General features: G+C 42.6%; 1 protein-coding gene across 2 annotated transcripts in view; it reads left to right on the top strand.

The window, feature by feature from the left end:
* ADAMTSL1 (ADAMTS like 1) overlaps nucleotides 1-13676 on the top strand; it is a 935024-nt gene that overhangs the window by 738948 nt on the left and 182400 nt on the right. For both annotated transcript variants that reach the window (XM_046023640.1, XM_046023641.1), the window contains one exon: nucleotides 1465-1594. In XM_046023640.1, coding sequence (XP_045879596.1) covers nucleotides 1465-1594 — 130 coding nt within the window. The remainder of the gene's footprint in view (nucleotides 1-1464; nucleotides 1595-13676) is intronic.

Here is a 13676-nt window from a genome sequence, read left to right as displayed (position 1 = left end):
ACCTTGAAGCCTTAGGCTATTGATTGGAGCAATAACTCCTTGGAGAAACATTGAGTAGATGGGAGAAAAGAAGCAACAGGGCTAACAAGTATATGGCAGTCGCACTCTATTAGGTACTAACTGATAAAGTAAGACAAATAAGAACAAGAAAATGTATATTTATATATAAAACTAATTATGAGTCTTGTCACATGCTTTACCAAAACCACATACAAATATTTAGCTCCAGATAGATATACTTAGATGCACATATCTTTATATACACAGCTCTGTGTGACTGAAAGCAGACTATCAACACTGTGCCGTCTCGCCTCCTCCTTACGCTGACTTTGCTGAAATGATCCCGGACAGATGTCTAGGTTATTCCCAAGATCTCTGGCAGATGTAAGCAGCCTTTTAGGATTTTTAAATGTGAGCGCTGTCATTAAAAGCTCCAGAGCTAAGACACTACCCTGCCATGTATCAACTTTATGACCTTAGCAAGTCTTTCCACCTTTCTAAGCCTCAGTTTCCTTATCTGTCAAATGGTACAAAAATAGTGCTCACCTCATGGGGTTATTGAGAGAATTGCATGGTGTGGGTCACGCTGTCAACATTTGGCACCTGGCTCATAATGTACAACCTGTGGACTTTAACTCTTTTTATGACTATGGGCCCCAGAATGAAATGTCTGGTCATTATTATACCCAGCTAAATGTTTCCTTGCTCCATGAACATTTCCATAAGGGGTCCTGCACACCACCTGGAAAGACTCACCAGTAACCCTGTGCCAGTCCCAGCTCAAACTCCTGCTTTCCTAGCTCTGTGTCAGAGACATGCAAGTGTCAGTGGGAACATTGTTTCCCACAGATGTAGAAAAGATTGTGTTTCATGCATATAGTCATTCTGCCCCTAGTTCTCTTTTTTTGTTCCAACTTCCAAAGCTGCCCCCGTCACTAAAGAAACGAACTGGATCCAAAAGGAAACCAACAAAGATTGGAGCCCACAGTGCAAGGCCCCAAGAGAACAGCCATTTACAGAATATTGGATATTAAAACTCAGCTCTTAGCCTCCCTTCCAAATACAACCATCTCCGGTTGATTTAAAATATAACATGTAAAGTTCTTGGGCCATTTTTTTTTTCCTCACCCTCCTCTCCTTCTGCATTAAATTATCACTTCTCAGCTTTGGCAGCCATATAACTTTGGTGGCATTTTCCTAAAGCATTTCATGAGTCCTGGCGCAAGCTCTCCCATGAGGGATATAGTCCTCCTCAAGGGGCACATTTACAGATGCCATAGCTCACGAGTACTTTCTCCCCGATGGAGCAACTCCTGACGAGATGGGCAGCCCTGGGGTTCATGCTGCAATCTCTGACATGCAGCCAGAGTCTACCCATCACAGAGGCCTCCCAGCAGCTGCCTTATCCACACTTCATAACCCCACTCACGCCCACTCTGGCATGACAGTGTGATTAATGCACAGGTGTCCAGGAGGCTGTGGTGAGCTGCCTGAACAAGCAGACGCGGGAGCCTGCTGATGAGAACCTGTGTGTGACCAGCCGCCGTCCCCCGCGACTCCTCAAGTCCTGTGGTCTGGAGCCCTGCCCGGCCAGGTAAGGGGGTGCCATGCCTGCCCTGCCACCCAGCAGCATGTTCCAAGTGAGGCGCTGTACATGGGCAAGACCAGAACGCTTATTGTTCAAAACCCAGTGTTTTGAAAACCAATTAGCATCAGTTCAAACTTTTAGTCAAATCCACTTAAATGTAATTGAAAGCAGGGCTTTGGAACTCCAGCCGCATGGTCAGGCTCAGGGTCCAGAAGGCTCTGTGCACTGAAAAGAGCCCCGTGGCGTGACCAGAACGTGCACGTGCCGCACTGCCAATGTCTCCCAAAGGGGACGTGATGCAACTGCAGGCTTCAGGGTCTCTGCCCCTCTGGCTCGCAAGCCCTCACATCATGGTGATGGATTGGCTCACGGGTTGCTGGGTGCAAGAAACTGGAATGACTGGGTGGTATAATGGATCCACCGTGAAATCCGTATGCACACAGCATGCAGATTCATTATAGCACGCTCTCCAGTGTATGTGTGTCATTCCGCATGCATAAAATCAATTAGAGCATTTCATTGGTTGGTCCTGCCTGGGTCTCCTTTTTACCCAACCTTGAGTCTTAGCTAATCAATCCAATCACTGGTTTAGTCCACACAATTTTATGCTGTCTCGAGAGACTAGCCTGCAGATACTTCTTTGGAACAAATCTCTGTGGAAGCTAAACCATGTTATCGATGATTCTGGTTTCAAAGAGAGAGGTTTCAAGAACCAGAACCAGACTTTCAAGTCTGCTGATGGGATGAAGACTGTTATAAGATAAGGTCACATCCTAGATATGAAAGGGAATGCTGTTTCGGAACAATATTTCTTCTACTTCTGCAAAGTAACATGGAAGAAGTAACATGTTGCCTTCGGGAATTGACAATAATTTGCAGATGTGGCTTATTTCTCAGTCAACAAAATGCCTTCCTTTGACACTTAAAGGATACAGGCTGCAGGCCAGATCAGGGTACTTCTGCTGGTCACAAAGATGTCCCATATATTGATCTGAATGGCAGGCCTGGTGTCCCTTTCTGACCCAAAAAGGAGGAGAGCCACTGGGCCCATCTTCTCCAGCCATCAGCCAGTAAAATAGAGTCACAGGCTAGATCCAAAAAAAACTAGATCCAGTACCTAGAATCCTGAGAGGCCTCTTTCCTATCCGTTTGACCTGGTCCCACATCTCCAACCTAACCTCACCATTCTCCAGTTGGGCGAACCTAACTGCCCGGGCAAGGGATACTTACCCCTTCTGTTTGACTCCATTCTCCCCAGATTGGAAAAAGCGGAGTGGTTTTGGCATGGGCAGCCTGTAAGGGCCTTGGGTAGGGGATCCAGAGGTTTTCCTCCAAGCTTCATCACCCACCAGCTGTGTGGCATTGGGCAAGATGGCTGCCCTTTCTGTTTCCACATGTGCAAAACGAACAGGCTGTGTCTGAGGTCACCACATCCTGCTCAAATATCCCATGACTCTTTGTTAGTCTATAGGCAGACCCAGTGGACAGCTACTGCCATGGGCTGATAATTGATGTCATTTCTGTTCCGCTTTTTTACTGTCACTTTAAAAACAAGCCTAAGTGTCTAACCACATTCCGGGGTTGTAATGACATCCACATGCGGTGATGGGCTGAGAAGTCAGCACCCAGAACCAGCTAAAGATCTTGTGGGATTTGCAGCCACTAAACCCTGTCCTTCCTGGGCAGCAGAAGGGATAGGACACAAGGTGTTACTTCCCATCCTCAAAGTACTGAGCACGGTTAAATGAGATGAGCTCAATTTACTCTACAACCTTTATACTGACTCCAAGACAAGAACTCTTGTTAGGCTAAACTTTATTGCATTTGTTCCAGATAAACTCAGTGCTTTGATCTCCCACCAGCCAATTGTCAGACTGACAGGCAAGCCCTCTCCTACAGGGCACAGCCAGGGGTTTCTTGGGCGAACCATCCACTGCTGAGTGTGTGTAGACTGATGCTAATTAAAACAACAGAGAGGGCCAATGGACAGTGGCCTGAGATGACTCACTCTCTTCATCTCGTGTTAAAGAGCCAAAATCAGATTTTCATCTTAAAAGTGAGAGATGAATGGAGGTGCATCTCCTATGAGATATTTTGGTATACTGGTGGGGGAAAGCCATCTCTCATTCAGAAAGTAGGTATGAGATTTACACAGAAGGGAAAAATGGGTTTGGTAGGGACATAAGAGTGTGTCATTTTCCTGAGCACCTTCTAGAAGTTTCTGTGGTTAGTAATTTAAATCTTTAATTCACAATTCTTGTTGTGTACGGATGAGTGTACCCTGCACATTTTAGGGTGTTCTCTGGTGGGCTCTTGGTCTTTATGGATATCCGTGTGTTCAGAACACCATAGCATTTTCTCTGGGTCAAACAGAAATGATGTTTCTAGTCTTGGTCACTATGTGTATGTCTCTGAGAGGTGGCTGCTGGTTAAGAGCTGAGGCTTTCCCAGGCAGTCATCAGGGAGCCACTTTTCCTCTCATGTGTGGTCAGAGAGCTCCAATCACATGAAGAGCGCCATAGGCCCAGAGGGTATGTGCCATCTGGACTATCTTTCTAAGATTAAATGTACTTTCTCCTGACTTTAACTCGGTGTGGATGGCTGGGCTGGTATCAGAAGCGTGTGTCCAACTTTCTCCGTGTTTAGACAGATACAGTCTCCCACCCAGCTCTCCACAGCAGCAAGGGTGTTTTCAAGCTGGAGGTATTCTGGTTGTTCCTGTGTGTGTGTGTGTGTGTGTGTGTGTGAGAGAGAGAGAGAGTGCGCACGTGCACGTACACATGTTCCTGCTTGTGCATGAACATGGACTGCCTCCATTTCTAGGGTGCTTTAAAAAATTGAAGTTACCTATTGAAGAGGACTATATTTTAAAGTCGTCCCTATCAGCTCTAAGTCCAAATCCTCCTCTCTGTGGAACTAGCAGCTGACATAATGTTTGACACATGGCAGGTGCTTATTAAGTGTTTATTGAATACATGAGCATAACAGACTGGACCAAGTGTATAAGGAGTAATATTTAGATCCATGTATTCAGATAGCTGGGAAGACACCAGTGTTCTCTCTCCTGTCCATCGACCTACCCCCTCTCTTCCACCCACCAGATGATGCTGACAGTGCCATTATTAGAGTTCCTTCTATAACTTTTAGGCTTTAAATACCAATTGAAAATATAAATAGACTTAGGAAAAGTAATCCTTTATGTTAGCAGCCATGGATAGCAAAGTCTTTCCAAAATAAGAGTAAGTGGGCAAAGTCTAATGGAGGAGAGAGTGGACATAATAGAGGTTGAATGAATTGTTAGCATTACCCAGGGAGCAGTTTGTTGGGAGAGATGGAAAGTAGTATATCTCCCTTAACAACCTTGCCTAAAATTGGCAAGAAGGAAGTAGGACCATTTTTACTCATGAGCTGACAAGAATATTGCATCAACTTTGAGAGCAAAGAGGCTAAAATTACAAGGAAGAAAAATTATTTTGGTTACCTTTTCCACCATCTGAGTAATTTGTGTCTAAAAGCCCCTCCATCCTGTTCACCTTTATGGTTGGGTTCAACCAGTTTACAGGAGAAATGTCCAAAAAGGAACTAAAGCCATCATTAGGAAAGAGGTTGGCTTCCTTTTCCCAATAAGAAAGCTTTCTGAGTATTATAATTATGCAATTCACTCTACATGAATATTCTCATTCTTTAAAAGTCAAGCATAGCAGAAGTAATCAAGGAAGAAAGACGTATGTCTCCTTTTCACCACCATGCCCTTCAGTTCCAGAACCTTCTTCTCCCCAGAGATAACCAGTTAGTGATTTGGTACATATCTTTCCAGACTCTTTTCTATGAATATATATGCATATATGAACATGAACAGATACATAAGGTTTTCTTCCCTTTGGATCGTATTATATATATTTCTTGGCAACTTGATTTTTCACTTAATAATATGTCCTAAAAATCTTTCCTATCCATGAGACCACTAAAATAAAAACTAGCAGATAGATTTCGACTGGTATTCAGATATGCTCCATTATGTTTAGCTATATGACCTTTAAGAGCTTCTATACCTTTTTGGGTCCTCGGATTCTTCATCTCTAAGATAAGATCGTAGTAAGAACTCAGAAAAATTCTCTTTTTCTTCTCTTTCATTTCTTGGCAAGATATACTTTTAGTTTGAAATAAAACATCATTTTTTTTATTTCAGGACTTAAATTTGATTAGATTTTCTCTCTTATTCAACTAAGTCTTAATAACTAAGTTTTACTGACCATCTTCCTGGTTTATACTAGCAATGACATGAACAGCCCAAGGAAAGCCAGAAAGCACTACCTTTAAAAAAGAGAGAGAGAGAAAGAGAGAGAGAGCATGACTGTTATTAATTATAAGCATTTGATAGCTTGGCCAGTGTGTGTTGAAAAGATTTGGTAAACGTATGTGGAGGAGGGGAAAGAAGTAAGCAATGAAAGCCAGATGGCTGAAAATGAAGGAAATTCCAGGCAATTTCTGCAGCTTTGTTCTAACATACTTTTTAAACTAAACTTTTATTTCTGTGCAACAGAGAACAGCTGAGTGGTGCAGAATAGATAAACAGTGAAGGGAGAAAAAAAGCCCATAATTCCAGGAACAGGACTTGGTTTCTGCCCCTCGCCCCAACCCCAGTCTCTTTTCTCAGACCTGGGGTTGTTCCTCGAACCAGCGAGAACTATAAAAGAAGTTTGAGAATCCCTATCTGAGACGAGAGAGTTAAGAAAAACGTCTTAAAGGTCACAAGTCTCCTCTTTAAAAGCAAACTTCAGAATGGCTATTTTATTACACACTAACAAAATCCATGCGTACTAACAGCAAATGATTTCCAATTTCTAATTTTCTTTTATATTGGCCGAAAATGGCTAGAGCAGAAGGTGTTGCCTTTTTTACATGACCGTGTTTTAATTTATTTGATGGAGCTTTCAAAGTTTTGCAGGCACCTTCCCCTTTGACAAATTGTTTTAAGGGTTACTGTTTCAACATGCTCTCCAAATATCGGTTTATCTTCTGCTGTGTTCCCAAAGTTTCCATATGCTGCCTTTTGGCTCTATCCATACCAACTTGTAAGCACTTAAAGCAAAAGCACACCAAAGCTCACTGGCGTCCACAGAAATTGAGTCCAGATTTGGAGGCCATATTCAGGCGCCTTTGGAGAGTTAGTGCTATTACAATCGTCATCCTCATTGGTAACTCCAGATGCATAATTAAACTGTCTCTCTCTTCTCTTCCACTGATGGACAAGTTACAACAGAGGAACCTGCCAAGACCTGTTTCTTTACTATTGGACCTGACTGGCCCAATGGCAGCCTCGGTTATTTCTCTCCCCAGGAATGCGTTGGCCCAGTGATCAGAATCATTCCCAGCAGCATTTTGACATCAACTAGGGTAAACGTCACATGTATGCTCGCCTCAGGGCTTCCATCTCCTTTTATGAAGAGAGCCCTTTCCATGGTTACACATCACCGGTTATATCAACCTCCAACCTCCGCAAAATGAGCTTTGATGTTATTAGAAACTGTTCTGCATGCAGAAATTTAGACTGCGTGAATCTGGGCTAAAAATCGAGGGATCAAATCCACCTTCCCATCATGTCACCTGAAAGCACAAATGACTCATTCTAAAAAGATAGAAACATCAGCTTTAGAAAAATCCTTTCAATTAAGTCCTAAAAGGGAAGCTTTCCTGGTTTCTTAACATCTCTCTAATTGGACAGCCCTTCAGACCTCATGGTTCTGTTGGGCTCTGGGAAAGTCCTTATACAGGCCATTGATTGAGGTTAACCATCTGCATACACACACACACACACACACACACACACACACACACGCGGCAGAAAATATTTTAGATCTCAATTTAGTAAAATGAACATACACTAGGCTTCTTCAGGTCCTACAGTCTGCTTGTATTTGGACCTCAGAAATGACTAGAAGACAAAATCTGTCACTGGTTCATGGAGAAGAAAGATTTCAAAACAGTAACTGCTGTGGAGGAGGCAAGCACAGGGTTCAGTGGGAGCAGGAGGCTGAGGGAAGACTTCCTGGAGGAGGCGACGCCTGTGCTGAATCATAAGGTATAAATAAGTAGGAGTTGCCTAAGGCGGAGAAGAGGGAAGAGAGACGTTGCAGGCAGAAGGAAAGCATGAACAGGAAGGAAAGGCAAGAGTGGAAGCTGGTATTAGAGGGTAGGCAGGGGCCAGATCCAGGATAGCCTGATAGGGTGGGTTAAGTTGTTCGGACTTTATGTCCTAGAGGTAATGGAAAGCCATTGAAGGGAGTTATACAGGGAGAGCAGAATAGTCAGATGCGCTTAGAGAAAAATTCTGTTGGGCTGTTCATGCAACAGAACAGAAGTGCTAACGGTGGCTGTTTTGGATTTTATGATCGGCACCTGCACTTTTTCTCCTGTAGAGTCACAAAGAATATGCTCTATGTGAGCCACACTGTCACATTTTCCCTGAGAGTAATAATGACCTCTTGCCTGGAGTATGTGAGCGTTTTCCTGCACTCTCACAATCAACCCAGTGTGGTGTGGACTCAGCCTGTCCACCTGGCAGGAAGATAGAGCCCCGGGCAAGGGTATCATGAAGGAGGAAATGAGAGGAGCAGCTGGATGATCCCTAGGTCCTTCGAGATCTAACATTGTGTGATCCTTCGAAGGTAATAATAATTATCCAGAGAACTGAAGCTTTCCAGGAACAAAAAAGTGAATTCTAGTAAGAAAACACCTTGAGTCAAATTTAAGTTTGAAGATAAAGCCTCTTTGTTAGTCAAAAAAAGGAATTGGCCTTAACTATAAATTAAGGAGCCATGAGAAGTCTATAGGGAACAAGACTTAGATTTCCACAAGAAAAATGTAGGCAAGTGCAACCAGGCAACAAAGACGGCTGAACACTGAATTGATGAACATTTTTAAAGTATTTCAGCGGTATCTGTCCATGTGGAAAAGAATCGAAAGTATTCTGCCTCCCTCGGTTTAGAATTTTATAGTGCCCTTTAAGATAACTAGAATTTCTCTTCATTCAACCTCCATTAAACAAATTTATTGAATACCTACTTTGTGCTGGGCATTGTGTTGAGGATACAGTGATGAAAACACCCACTCTGTTCCCTGAAGCACCGTTAGGGGAATGGTCCTCAAGAACCCACTGTGTATTTCTTCTCATGGCTACTTTCGAGTGCTCCTTCTAAAGATGGTTGTTAAACTAACCATCCTCCCATGTTCTTCACTGCTCCAAGAGCTGACGTATCTGAACCAGTCATCAATCCCGTTGCGTGTAAGACCATGAGGATGGAAATATTACCACCTGATAGCTCCCTGTTGTAGATATGGTGATGAAACATTGGAGTTTCACAGTTCACAAACCTTCCAGCTTACAAATCAATCAACAGCTGTAGAGTGGAAACTCCCAAAGTAAATCTTTTTCACTTTTTTTTTTTTTGCCTTTTCTTATAAACCAGTGTTTCTAAAATCTGAAGTAATAATTTAAGGGCAACCAATAATTTGGCCAACACTTGAAATGAGAATTATTGCTGCCTAAGTGTACCTGATGCCTTCTTTGGAAACTTTGAATGAAGGCCTCATGTGCAATTTGAGATGGAGGGCTTTTCTGTGACCTTAGCATTAGAAATCTGCTATGTTATTATATTCCTTAAACTTGGAAAACAAAGCAGTAAGAAAAATACTTAAGAAAGAGATAGAGAGGGGCGCCTGGGTGGCTCAGTGGGTTAAAGCCTCTGCCTTCGGCTCCTGGGATCGAGCCCCGTGTTGGGCTCTCTGCTCGGTGGGGAGCCTGCTTCCCTTCCTCTCTCTCTGCCTGCCTCTCTGCCTACTTGTGATCTCTGTCTGTCAAATAAATAAATAAAAATCTAAAAAAAAGAGAGAGAGAAAGAGATATTTAAGCAACATAAAAATGAAGGACTGAGAAGGAGAATGCCCTGATTTGTGCCTAATAACCTGGGGGATACAGTTGAGAAACAGTCCATCCTCCTGAAAACCTTGTTCTTGTCATGGCACCAGCCCAAGGTCAGGCAGTTAGGTTATCTGCCACGGTCTGTCACAGAGCAGAACCCAGCCAACTTTCCTGTGGTGAATCATTGTTCTTTTTTCAAACCTGTCTTTACCATTCCTTTTTTTCTTCATCATTTTGTCTAATTATCCTTACTAAAGCTTCAAGGAATTTCTGTATTTGTGTTGGTGACACATTGAAGCTTAGAATGATCGCCTTTGGATTAACAAAGCTCCCAGACCCACCAGATGCTCCTTGGTTTCTCATGGAGCTTTTTATTCCACTTACTGAGCGTCTATCCACAGGCCGTCAGCTGCATGCTAGAATAGCTGGATGTGGTGTGTTCTCTGTACACTGGGTCCTCAGTGGGTGGGTCCTCAGTGGGTGGGTGTAATTGCCTTCCTAGCTGGCCAGAGAGAGCTCCTCAGGTGATTCAAAGATCTGAAAATGGCCTCCTACCCTGGTTGCCTCGAATCTGACACTTATTCAGCTATCAGTGATGGTGCGAAATAACAAAGCCATGGTTTGCTTTGATGGTGTACATGCCTCTGGGAGAGGTAGCTCATGATCATCTTAGCATAATTTTTTAAAATCAGACATCCTATCTTTCCTAATAAGACTTTTGGTACCCAGGGAACTTGACTTCCAGATAAGAACCAAAAGGAAACTTGCTGATGCCTAAACTCAATACTCCCCACCAGGAAGAGGAAGACTCCCTGGAATAAGGGAGAAATCATAGGTTTTGAGATCAGACAGATGTTGGCCTCCTCATTTGCTTTGTGGTGTTAGGCTGGTTACTTTAACGTCTCTAAGCTTGGTTTGTCCTTAACTGTAAAACAAAGATCATTGTCCAAACCACAGACAAAGGTTGTAGGATAATCATATGTGTAAAACACTCAGCCAATTCCTACCTCATGTAATAGAGACACTCAAAAAAAAAAAAAGAGTCCTCCATCCCTCTTAAATTTCTATGCAGGAAACCGTACAACGTAAGAAAGGCTTTGTATTCATTTTATAGTTGTTATAATTTATTCCTAAACTTTCTTAACCAGCTAGCCTAGGAGCAGAGCAAAGGGGAGGGTATAGATAGAACCTAGCTTCAAGCTGAGTTTATTCAGTGGCTCTGGAACAAGAAGCAGAGAAGCTGGTTCTCATGGATTCCACCAAGCCTACCAAAGGCAGCAGCTATTGGGACATTCCATTTAACTTGAACACCCAATCCAGTAAGGTGTATTTTTTCTAAGAATCGTAACGGGATGATTAAGTGGGAGCAGGGAAGATAGAGGCCAAATAGAAGTTAATGTTCTATATGATATTATTATTGAAAACAAGTCAGGCCCATGGGCAAGGGAGGTGGGAGTCCTGGAAATGAGCAGCTGTGTCCTTATGGTCAGAAAAGCCTTTAATGAGTCAGAAAGAAATCAGGAAGCTTGTATAAATGATGTTATTCCTAACCAGTTGTCTCTTCAAATACTTGTGGGAGAGGGAAGAAAGAGAAGAAGAAAGAAAATTAAAAAAAAAAAAAGTGAAGGAAAGAAGTAAAATCCAACCCAGGGTACAGATAAGGTATAGGGCATCTTGTGCCCACATTCTTGCTAACTTTCCCAGGCCATCTTTGAGCAATGTAGGCTTTCCTGAACAGCTTCCATTTTGGGGAGCTTACAATATATCAGACACTATGTTCATCACTTTACATACATTACTGTGTTTAATTTTCTGTATGGTTTTGATTACTATTCCTAACCTAACTTTATACCCGAGGAAACTGAGTCTTTAGAAGGAACATATAATTAGCTGGTAGCAGGTTCAGATTTGGAACAAGCCATGTTTATTTCCAGAGCCATTACTAAAGAACTTGTGGTTCAGTCCTTGCCTCTGTTAATGATGTTTATACATCCTCCATCCTGTCCTTCCATCCCTCCATCCATCCCTTTAACCACACCTCCCTCCCTCCATCCATCCTTCCCCTACCCTATTCTAGACCTGGGCATTACACAGTGAAAAGAACCAGTCCTCTTTTCCCATAGAAGGTTATAACCTAGTGAAGATCACCCAAACAAGTTAACAGGCTCTTCTTTATCTCCAGCAGATAACCTTCATTTCATACTCTCAGTTACCAAGGCTAGAAGTAGACTCGCTAGTGCTTAAGGAACAGTGAAAACTTTATTCCAGCTCACACTTCTCGGGGCAAAGCCAGTATATAGAAAATGTAACAAACTGGAAGAGAGACTGAGTAGACCTAAAGTGAATATCTTAAAATCCAGACTGTGTCATTAGACAAAGCACTCAGTTCCTTAAAAAAATAATAAATAATTATAAGGGAATACTAACTCATCCAGAGAGATGCAGCCTGGACTTATGAATCTGGAAGCCAACTGGCTATTTTGGAGCCTTGCATCTTTGCTCTGCCACTAACAGTCGCTGGCTCAGTTTATGCTTAGTTGATGGCCTGTTCATGTTGTAAAAGACCACCACCATTCTTTTCTTATACATGTATATGCATATCTCTTTCTCCACTGCTGCCCTGGGTCCCTGACTCCTTTCTATGGCACTGTCTCCTCTGACTCTTTCTGAGCACCTCTTTTCTACACCAGACTTAATTCTAATTACCTTGCCTTCTGACTACCCAAAATCCCAGATGACCCTTCTCTACCACTTGGGCAAGGCTGCAATTTTTTCAACCCTTTTTCTCCTACCCCCTTCCCATTTATTTGGTTCAACTCAACTAAGAATTAGGAAAGCAAAACTACTTAAACTAATTCACACTAAAGTGTAAGGGGCTGTTCCCAGTCATTCATTCCAGCCTTAAAAGCATGGGCCTGGGAGTACAAAATCTGAGATAATATCAGTTCATACAATTTACTCACTCCTTGACCTTGGCAGATGGTTTAACTTTTCAGAACTTCCATTTCTTTATCTTTAACTCTTAGGTAATTGTTGTGAGGATATGTATATTAAGTGCTTAGTCTAACTCTTAGGTAATTGTTGTGAGGATATGTATATTAAGTGCTTAGCATAGTACTGGGCACATATTAAGTACTCAGTAATTAGTAACAGGTGTTAGGTGTGTTTTTTCTAACAGGTGGGCTCTCACCTTTTTTTTTTTTCCTAAAGGAAGCAGAGACAAGCTGCCTAGTGTGAACCACAAAGACCTGACTGACTGTATGTCATTCTAAAAGCTTCAGCCCCTGGGGAGTGGGTACTTTCTGCTGGTTAGGGGAAAAGCCAACTTAGTTCAGCAAGTATCTGTTAAATCCTTGCCCTATTGTCAGGTCTGAAGGAACAAACACATCTAAGACTTGATCCTGGGGCTAGGCACTAACATTTTTTGGTGGCTAGCACACAAACAGATCATTACAATGCAGTCATAATGGCCATGATAAAGATTGAATGGCTGCTGTCTGGGAACTGAATCAGGGAAAGGGACTCAGGAAAGATGACCATTGAGCTGAGTCTCTTGTTCTTACAGATGTTTAAGTATTTTTTTCCTGAAACTCTAATTAAATGTGTAATTGATATACTACTTGGATATTCCTTCTAAGGTCCCAATGCAGGCATTTCATAAGCTTTGGGGGCCATTTTGTGTCCTGCCTTTCTGTCCCCTTTCAGTCTTCCAGATAAGCCGAAAATGCTTGATTCCTCCATATTATAAGAGTGTATCTGGTGGTTCTCAATTAGTTTCCAGGGAGGTGATACATTTATGTCCCAGAACCATGTAACATAATAGCAGTGATGCCAACTGTTTAAAATAGGCCAGATTAATTTCCTGCCAGCTTTACTGAATCTCTGTCCCAAGGGTAATACTGGAACATGAAGTCTGATTATTTTTCTGTACGTAGCATGTCCTCTCCAAGGTACCATGCTGCCCTCAGACAGCCCCTGATGCCTCAGGATTTTCGAGAGAGGACCTAGGGAGAGAGGACCTAGGACATAAGGCATTGTATTTGTGTTGGACCTTCAGGAAATTGTGGAGAACTATGGGCAACAGAAGGACCACTCACTATGTCTCATAAGTCTCTGCCATTTCCCTCCGTTGTAAACTCAAGACGAAGAACTCTTGGGTTAGTTTTA

The sequence above is a fragment of the Meles meles genome, chromosome 11 (genome assembly GCF_922984935.1).
Source record: "Meles meles chromosome 11, mMelMel3.1 paternal haplotype, whole genome shotgun sequence".
NCBI lineage: Eukaryota > Metazoa > Chordata > Mammalia > Carnivora > Mustelidae > Meles > Meles meles.
Note: the sequence above shows the minus strand (reverse complement) of the source record. Positions and strands in the feature narration are given on the sequence as shown.